General features: G+C 48.9%; 1 protein-coding gene across 3 annotated transcripts in view; it reads left to right on the plus strand.

Moving 5' to 3' along the window:
- The window catches only part of TOGARAM2 (TOG array regulator of axonemal microtubules 2), a 74,325-nt gene extending 70,787 nt beyond the window's left edge, over positions 1-3,538 (plus strand). For all 3 annotated transcript variants that reach the window (XM_039463915.2, XM_039463923.2, XM_074395647.1), the window contains one exon: positions 3,184-3,538. In XM_039463915.2, coding sequence (XP_039319849.1) covers positions 3,184-3,521 — 338 coding nt within the window. In that variant the 3' untranslated portion in view covers positions 3,522-3,538. The remainder of the gene's footprint in view (positions 1-3,183) is intronic.
- Positions 3,539-9,949: the final 6,411 nt, after the last annotated feature.

Raw genomic sequence — 9,949 nt, forward strand, 5'->3', positions numbered from 1 at the left:
TCACCTAGGCTGGAGTGTAGTGACGAGATCTCAGCTCACTGCAACCTCTGTCTCCCAGGTTCTAACCATTCTCATGCTTCAGGCTCCCGAGTAGCTGGGATTACAGGTGCCCACCACAATGCCCAGCTAGTTTTTGCATTTTCAGTAGAGAAAGCGTTTTGCCATGTTGGCCAGGCTGGTCTTGAACTCCTGACCTCAAGTAATTCACCCACCTAGGCCTCTCAAAGTGTTTGGATTACAGGTGTGAGCCACAGAACCGGGCCAGAATTCCCTTCCTTTTGAAGGCCGAATAACATTCCATTGTATGTACATACCACATTTTGTTTATCTATTCCTCAGTGGACACTGGGATGCTTCTGCCCTCTGGCAATTGTGAAAAAGGTTGGTATAAATATGGGTATACAAATATCTCTTTGTGTTCTCACCTATTTTTGCAGGTGAGATTCCGTGGGGATTCAGAATACCTTTGAATAGGTCAGGGTCATCCATTTTCTTTTCTTTTCTTTCTTTGTTTTTTTGAGACGAAGACTCACTCTGTTGTTCAGGCTGGAGCGTAGTAGCACCATCTCAGCTCACTGCAATGTCCACCTCCTGGGATCAAGCAATTCTCCTGCCTCAGTCTCCCGAGTAGCTGGGATTACAGGCACAAGCCACCACACCCAGTGGGTTATTCATTTTCTTTTGGTTCCCTCTCACTGAACCCCTTCTAATTTCCCTCATCTCCCACCCTGGGGCTGACAGGGACTGCTTTCCTGTCACCTGTTCTCTTCCTACTCAGCCTGTTTCAGGCATAGGGAACAGAACTCTCAACTCTTTCCAACCAGTGTACCTCTTTGCTTCACTTTAGAAAGCTCCTCCAAGCCCCTTCCTCCAGGATCCTTTCCTGGGGAATGATGGGGTGACCCACAGGGTACAGTCCTGCCCTTCCAGTTATCAGGACCACCTTCACCTCTGAGGTTCCCCGCAAGAGCCCTGAGGGTGTGGCCTCAAAGACAACATTCCTTGGGAAATGTCACCGAGACAGTGTCAGGCTGACCAGAGGTGGCCCAAGTCGTCTTCCCTGGTTCCTCATTATTGAAGGCTGGCTTTGAAATCAGAGGGACCCATGTGGCTCTCAGAGGAAGATATCCTAGGGGATTGGATGATGTGGAGCTGATGGGGAAGGACAATTTGCAGTTTCATTAAAAATAAAACATGGCGGCTCACACCTATAATCCTAGCATTATGGGAGGCCAAGGTAGGTGGATTGCTTCAGGAGTTCAAGACCAGTCTGGGTAACATAATGAGACCTCATCTTTACAAGAAAATTTTTAAAAAATTAACTGAGCATGGTGGCACATGCCTGTGGTCTCCAACTACTGAGGCTGAGGCGGGAGAATTACTTGAGCCCAGGAGGTCGAGACTGCTGTGAACCATGAATGTGCCACTCCACTCCAGCCTGGGTGACAGAGCAAGACCCTATCCCAGTAAATGAATGAATGAATGAATGAAGCTCCAGATCAGCCTCTGAAATGCGGAATCCCTAGAAACTTGGGGATAGTTGGGGATAAGAAAGAGCGTGGACTGGAGTCCAGGCAGATTTGGCCTCGGTCCTCTGCTTTGCGCTCGGCCTTGGTTTGAGTCTTGCTTTCCTCCTCTGGAAAGTGAACAGACAGCCTGCCTCGGGGGTGCTGTGAGCCTCAAATGGAGCTATGCTGCGAAGCTCTGAGCCCTGGACTCAGGCAGTTTCCACGATATGGAAACTGTTTTCTGCAGAATTCCCGGCCCGCAGAATCTTCCAGTTTGCCCCCAGAATCACTGCTATGAGTGTTGTTTGCCTGCCCCAGCAATTATCCTTTGGCAGGATGACAGACAGAGTGTGCGAGTCGCAAAGCCAGCTTCGTTAGTGCTAATGCATTTAGGGTAACGCGGCCACAGTTGAAGGCCTGAACGGCCCCTCTGGGGACCCAGGAGAGCTCTTGATGTGGTTTTGATGCGGCCACAGCTCTGGCATTTACACTGGTGATGAAGGGCTGGTTGGCAGATTCAGCTGGCTTCTGGGTTTTCTGCGGTTTAGAGAGGGTTGGGGGCCTTGGGCAACCAGATTTGAGGGATTCATCAATGGAATGGTCTGTGCAGAGCTTGGTGGTTCACAAGCACGTTCGTGCCTCTGCAGCTGGTCTCGTCCTGAGGTTTGGCATCCGGGCGCTGGGGAGGCTGTGCTAGCCGTCTTCCCTGCCAGCTGTCTCGTCTGCCGGCACGCTTCACGCGAGAGGATCTCGATTTCCCTCCCCAGTAGTTTTTCTCTGTATTCGTGTGGACTTCCGTAGGTGGTGCTGTGCATAAATGCAATACTAATATAGTTGCTATTTGTCATCTGTCTGCCTACAGGTAGGGACCTCATGTATATTTATTATAGCATTTCTAACAATCTTGAGAGGTTAGTTAAGCTTTTTTTTTTTTTTTTTTGAGAAGTCTCGCTCTATCACCCAGGCTGGAGTACAGTGGCACGATATCTCGGCTCACTGCAACCTCCGCCTACTGGGTTCAAGCGATTCTCCTGCCTCAGCCTCCTGAGTAGCTGGGATTACAGGTATGCACCACCATGCCCGGCTAATTTTTTGTATTTTTAGTAGAGAAGGGGTTTCACCATGTTGGTCAGGCTGGTCCCGAACTCCTGACCTCGTGATCCACCTGCCTTGACCTCCCAAAGTGCTGGGATTACAGGTGTGAGCCACTGTGCCTGGCCTTAATTCAGCATTTTTCCCCTTACCTTATGGATTTGGAAAAAAGAAAGGTCAGGTGGCTTCTTCAGGCTGACACAGCTGGTGGGGGCAGGATTGTAGCTAGCTGTGCTTGCCTTTTTCCTGTTCCCTGGGCTGGAGGAACCATTATGATTGTCAAGAGACTCTGCATACTTCTGTCTTTACACGCCCCTTTCTCCATAAAAAAAATTCAAAAATTATAGTTTTTAATGGTTGGTATAAGTACTGATATAAACCAGGTTGGATATATTCATATATTTTCTACTAATGTTGAAAGAAGCTAACACATTTTCATGGGCCCCTAAATGTGTCATGATCCTTAGGCCCCGCGTCTGCTGGGCTGCTAGTCCTTTGGGGGACAAAGTTGGTGTCCTAAGAGAGGGGAGTGGGAGAGGGAGAGAGTGACTGGCTCAAGTGATTTTCTTTTTCTGCCTGACAGTGCTGGTGGCCTCAGTTTACCCCCAGAAGCCTCAGGCTGTAGAGCGGCATGTTCTTCCCGTCCTCTGGCACTTCCTGAACACCACCCCCTGGAACGGCACCCTGCCCGTGCCCAGTGGGAACATCCGCACGGTGGTGTGCCGGCTGTCCCGGAGCCTCCAGGAGCACATGGGCTCGCGCCTGCTGGACTTTGCCGCCAGCCAGCCAAAGCACATCCTCAAGACGCTCCAGGAACTCTTAGACTCAGAATCCTTGGCAGGCAGCCACAAGGCCACTGACAGAGAGGTGGCCCCTGACAGCAAGACAACTGGCAGCTCACACCCTTTCCAGCTGGATTAAAGACGGATCTGAAATGGGCAATTATTATTTTTTATCTTGTTTCATTTTTATGGTGGAATATTCTCCTGGTTACTTTACCCCTTAGAGTTCCAGATGTACACGGTATATTTTGAAGTAGAAATAAGAGTTACTTATTTTTCTAAGGCTTTATTATCTTGTACTTTTTTAATTGCAGATAATTTTTTAGTAAATAGGTTTGTGATGAATGAAATGAAATGTGATAGCAGCAAAACCAGTTGGGGACAATGTTGAGACAAAGAAGAAAAAGGGTAGCACGGACCTGTAAGTTGCAGCCTGTTTGAGACGATAGTTCCCCATCTGTGAGCTGCTGGGCAAGCCCTCCCGAAACCCGCAGCTCCTGGGTTGGTCATCGAATCCAGTCCGTTTGTTATGGGCCTGACTGGAGGTGAGTGTAACAAATGTGTTCAGGGATGTCGTGCGTCCCCCCTGCGAAAGCTGCAGCATGTCTCTTGGTCCCGTGGGAGCCTTCTGATGGGATCTGCTCAGCTTATCAAAAGACAAGGGGAATTTGACATTTGCATCACTAAAAGCCTTCTCTAGAAGGTGGCATCCTGGCTAGTTCTGGAGAGGACTAGATGATGCTTTCCCCGTGAAGCACCCGAAATGGAGATTCATGTGGAGCATAAAGCGCTATCGGTGTGCAGTTGCTGACCAGTCTGAAATTGCACGGGCTGCAGCTGTGGGCTGCGTCACCAGGCTGGAGACGTGTGTGGGCACAGCACAGGCCAGGACTTGTGCAAGCAGAGAAGGTGTTGGTCCCTCTGGGGGAGCAGCCAGTGAAATGAGGTCCTGGCAGTTGGAGAGGAAAGTCTGGGGCTCAGGCTCTGGACACCCTAGAGGTGGATCTGCCTTGGCTGGGACCAGTGGCAGGTTAACAACTGTGTGACCAGAAAGAGAGCTCAGGCCATGATCTTAAATGCATGGGCAGGCAGGGCTGGTAAAGCGAAGGCTGAAGGGGCAGCATCCCAGCTCTCTCAGGGAACCCACCCTGCAGCCACATGCTGGGGCAGATCGAGAAGACCTTAGCCCTGAGGGCCCAGCCTCCAGCCAGCAAGTTTTCTGGCAGACACCCCCTTCCCCAAACCTTCCCCAGTGGAACCTCTTTCCACTGTCACGTGCCGCCTAGGCGTAGCATCTGTTCCACATCCCTATTCTGAGCCTCTCCCGGGGAGTCTGGCTCTGGAAAGCCCCCAATCTACTCACTGATGTATTTCCAGACCCCGCCAGGCTGAGGAAGCCACTTTCCCATCTTGCCTTTGTGGCAGCTGTAGCTAAGCCGGCCCCTCCTTATGCCCTGGGGTGAGGTTGGGCCCTGCAAGTCATCCCGGTCCGGGCCGTGGGCTTTTCATAGGCGGCTTAAGAGTGACTTTGGGTAATTCCAGCCCAGTGAGCTGCTTCTCACCTGATTGTGACCCCAGCTGGGGCTTCCCTGGGACCATCTAGCTCTTTGTTGATTCTTACTGAACCAGGTTAAAGGCCTGAGAGACAGGCAGCCATCCAAAAACGCCCAAGAGGCTGACAGTCAGTGTTTGAAAAGTGTCGCACAATGTAATTAATTGTGTTTGCCTGTCATCAGAGCAAATGTTTTTGGTTTGGTGAGGAGACTCGCATTTTCTGCTTCTATCCTAGAATGTATCAGAATATTTCAGGATTTTTTAGATCCCCGGGAGCCCAGGGATGTAGAGTCTGGGAGGGATTCTGAGGGCAGAAGTGAAGCTGAGCAGCACTGTCCTGTCTTCCTGCCTTCCATGCCTGTTCTCACACAGGAAACTTCCCATCCCATGGGTCCCCCTCCCACTCAGGGGTGGAGTTATCGAAAACAACGGAAAACAGGGGAACAGTGCAGAATACATCTTCGCACTGTTCTCTTTTCCCTCATTATTTCAGGTTTTTTTTTTTTTTTTTTTTTTTTTTTGAGACAGAGTTTCGCTCTTATTACCCAGGCTGGAGTGCAATGGCGCGATCTCGGCTCACCGCAACCTCCGCCTCCTGGGTTCAGGCAATTCTCCTGCCTCAGCCTCCTGAGTAGCTGGGATTACAGGCACGTGCCACCATGCCCAGCTAATTTTTTGTATTTTTAGTAGAGACAGGGTTTCACCATGTTGACCAGGCTGGTCTCGATCTCTTGACCTCGTGATCCACCCGCCTCGGCCTCCCAAAGTGCTGGGATATTTCAGGTTTTAATCACACCTCTGGTGTGGCACTGATGGGATGCCCTGGGTAGCCCCGGGGTACCTTGGGAAATTTTCTTCTCAAAAGATTTCCCCATGTCATTACTTTTAAAACAAAGGGAAGACTGCATGTTGGTGACCTGGCCCTGGGCCTGTTGGGAATACCTGTGGGAATCTAGTGGGAAGCCTGTCCTGGGAAATGAAGATTGTCCTCAGAGCCGGGGCTGGGGCTGGGGCTGATCCCACACATCCTTTGCTTGGCTCTGTGTGGCCAGGAATGCCACTTACATGAGATGCCCCTGGGCGTGAGAATGCAGCCTCTAATGATGGAAGATTCTCTCTCAATCTCTCTCTTCATGTAACAAAAAGCATTCAAGTTCAGTCACTTATCGCGTGTAGACTCCAATGAACAAATGGGAGGTCTGGAATAAGGAAAGCGACTTTTTATTCCAAAGCTAGTTTAGGGGAAGAAGCTGCCTTGAGGGGTACTGCTTCGTTTATGGACCAGAAAGTGGGCACTTTTAAAGTGTGTGGGTGTGTGTGGGGGTGTGCTGGCATGAATGTCCTACAGGAGAAGAAGCGGGCAGGTGGGGGAGTCCACATACTTGCTTTGATGACTTATCTACTGGGTGGTTGAGCTGGCATCTCTGTGGGAAAACTGGAGGTTGTAAAGGTGGCTGAAGCTCTCCAGGTGAGGGAGAGCTTCGTAGTAGGCACACTTTGGGTTATTAATTAATTGACTTGTCTCTGTAGGCCGTTTCCTGGTGGGTGCAAGTTCTGCTCTGGAGCTTCTAAGCACACAGTGAGATGAACTTGCCCTGTAGGAGTGTCTGGTGAAGGGGAGTTAGAAGGTTATAGTTGAATTTCTAAAGAGCTAAGTGGGAAGCGGGGAACAAGGAGAAATAGGGAAAAGAGAAGATATATAGATATATATATATAGATATATATATATATTTATTATTATTGTTTTATTTTATTTTATTTTTTTAGACTGAGTCTTGCTCTGTTGCCCAGGGTGGAGTGCCGTGTCGCAATCTCAGCTCACTGCAACCTCCACCTCCCAAGTTCAAGTGATTCTCCTGACTCAGCCTCCCGAGTAGCTGGGACTATAGGCATGTGCCACCATGCCTGGCGAATTTTTGTATTTTTAGTAGAGACAAGGTTTCACTGTGTTGGCCAGGCTGGTCTTGAACTCTTGACCTCGTGATCCACCTGCCTTGTCCTCCCAAAGTGTGTGATTACAGGCGTGAGCCACTGCACCCAGCAGACAAATAATTTTAAGAACTTGTTCTTTCTTAGAAAAGTGGGTGTACTCAGTTCCGAGTGAGACTTACAGACTGGAGACCTGTCTGAGAACTGTAAGTGCCAGGACTTCCTTTTATATCAAGTAGAATTTTTTGAGATTTTAGGAAACTTTTCCTCTAGGTCCATTGTGGCAGGTCAGGTCTCGCTAACGCAGGCCTCCGTAACAACTGTTTCAATACTGACTGAGTGGTTAAGCTAAACATTCAAAGCTGAGAGAGCCAGTAGCCTTATACCAAGGCTGGAATGTAATAAAAGCCCAAGAATTTTGCCCAGGCCTTTCCTAAGCCTTAAGGCATGACAAAATAATGAAGGAATTCTTAGTGGGATCCTTTTAGGATTAAACAAGTTTTATTGGGGGTCTGAAGAAAACTACCCAGGTCTCCACAAACAAGTTTTATTGGGGTCTGAAGGAACTCCCCAACCCTCCATGATTTAGCAGGAGACAAGATAAGGGTAATCACACCAGCACCTGAACCCATCTAGATTAACTAAATTTACTGAGGTTCCAGAGGAAGGTCTTCAGGACTTAGATCTTAGTTATAGATTAGAAGTTAATCATGTATGTCTTTGGATGAAGGCACATTTACACATAGACATGTAGCTTAGAAGGTATATAAGTTCTGGAATACTTTGTAATTTTGAGTTGGTCTGATGATATTTTTTCAGGCCTTCTCCCTGTGACCGGTTACAGAAATAAACTCTCTTCCTCTTCAGTTCATCTGCATCTTGTTATTGGGCCACGAGAAATAGCAGCCCGACTCTCAGCTTGGTCTGGGAACAAAATTTCTCATCTTGTTTTCGCCAGTCTTTGTTGTCTCCTACCTTCTGACATAATGAATGTTTCTCCCCTCTCACTGTGCTTCAGAATCATCTGGCAGGACTTAAAAAATACTGAGTTCTGCCGGGCGCAGTGGCTCACGCCTGTAATCCCAGCACTTTGGGAGGCCGAGGCGTGTGGATCACAAGGTCAAAAGATCGAGACCATCCTGGTCAACATGGCGAAACCCCATCTCTACTAAAAATACAAAAAGTAGCTGGGCATGGTGGCTCACGCCTGTAATCCCAGCACTTTGGGAGGCCGAGGCGTGTGGATCACAAGGTCAAAAGATCGAGACCATCCTGGTCAACATGGCGAAACCCCGTCTCTACTAAAAATACAAAAAGTAGCTGGGCATGGTGGCTCACGCCTGTAATCCCAGCTACTCAGGAGGCTGAGGCAGGAGAATTGCCTGAACCCAGGAGGCGGAGGTTGCGGTGAGCCGAGATCGCGCCATTGCACTCCAGCCTGGGTAACAAGAGCGAAACTCTGTCTCAAAAAAAAAAAAAAAACAAAAAAAAAAACCAAACTGAGTTCCACCCCAACCCCCGACCCTACAGAGTTTTGATTCAATTGGTCTGAGGTCAGGCCTAGGCAGCTGTATATGTTTCTTCTTTTAACTCCAGGTGATTCTAATGGCTGGGCAATTTTTAAAAACACAATAAAAAATCTGATAAAAAAGGAACCTGCCCATGGCTTAGTCCCCATGGGCTCCTAGCCTGCCAGCTCCCCTTACCTCACAGCCCTAGAGCTACTGGGATTAACAGCAGAAACTCAGTCCATGCCCTGAAGTCAGGCCTGTGGCTGCTGGTGTAGGGCTTGGGACCCATTTGTCAACCTCTGTGATCTTCACTTTCCTTATTAATCTAGCATGTGGGTGACATCAGTACCCACTTTCACCGGGCTGTGGTGAAGATAAATGAGAACATTCTTCTTTTTTGCGATGAGTCTCGCTCTGTTGCCAGACTGGAGTACAGTGGTGTAATCTTGGCTCACTGCAAACTTCACCTCCCCAGTTCAAGCGACTCTCCTGCCTTAGCCTCCTGAGTAGCTGAGATTACGGGCATGCACCACCATGCCTGGCTAATTTTTGTATTTTTAGTAGAAATGGGGTTTCGCCATGTTGGCCAGGGTGGTCTCAGTCTCTTGACCTCGTGATTTGCCCACCTCGGCCTCCCAAAGTGCTGGGATTATAGGCATCAGTCATCATGCCGAAATGAGAACATTCATATGAAGTACTTAGCATAAGGCCATGAAAACTGGGAGCTGTTCTGTTTGGGACTGTCATTTCTCCAGCTGCCTTCCCCTTTCTCCATGTGCTCTGACAACCACCCCCCCACCCCCACATCCCAATAGACACAGAGAAGAAAACCCAGAAGCTCTTCTCTCCTTGTGGCTGCTCCCTCCCTTTTATTCCTCTGACCTTTGAGGCTGGAGTGGGGATGATTTACAGGGGAGCAGAATGCTTTCTTGCCTAAAGCATTTCCCTTTTATTACAACTTAGTTCTGCCATCAGGAAAAAAAAGGAAGAAATGACCATCAATCTTCTGTTCTCCTTGTATTGGAGGGAGGAAGGCGGGGCCCAGAAAGGGAAGCCGAGAGAAAGAGCCAACCTTCTCATTCAATGTCTGCCGTGTTCCAGGTCTGCCGTTTTTCTTGACATCTTATAAGGAAGATATTATTTCTCCCATTTCCTGATGAGGAAACTGGGCTTCAGTGATGCTTAATGAACAGCCTCAGTCAGTGCACAGGAATCTCCTGGGAATCTTGGTAAAGTGCGGATTCTGCTTCGGCAGGTTTGGGTGGGGCCTGAGATTCTGTACTGTCCAATTTTCAGGTGATGTCAATACTGTGAGTCTGGCAGGGGCCACACTTCTCGGGGTCAGACCCTAAGACAGCAAGAAAGTGGTTGAAACCTGGGAATGTGTCTAGTCCTGTTTGACTCCAAAGCCCCTGACTTTCTGTTCCAGAATGCTTTATAGCTCAAAGACATTTACCTTTCCTTGGGTTGGTTTGAGCCCTTTGAGAGGATCCACTGAAATCCCATGGATTTCTGGAGTTAGTCTGGTCCCAGAGTTTTGCCCCCAAAGGCTTCAGGGCAGAGAGGGTCTGCT

The sequence above is a fragment of the Saimiri boliviensis genome, chromosome 1 (genome assembly GCF_048565385.1).
Source record: "Saimiri boliviensis isolate mSaiBol1 chromosome 1, mSaiBol1.pri, whole genome shotgun sequence".
NCBI lineage: Eukaryota > Metazoa > Chordata > Mammalia > Primates > Cebidae > Saimiri > Saimiri boliviensis.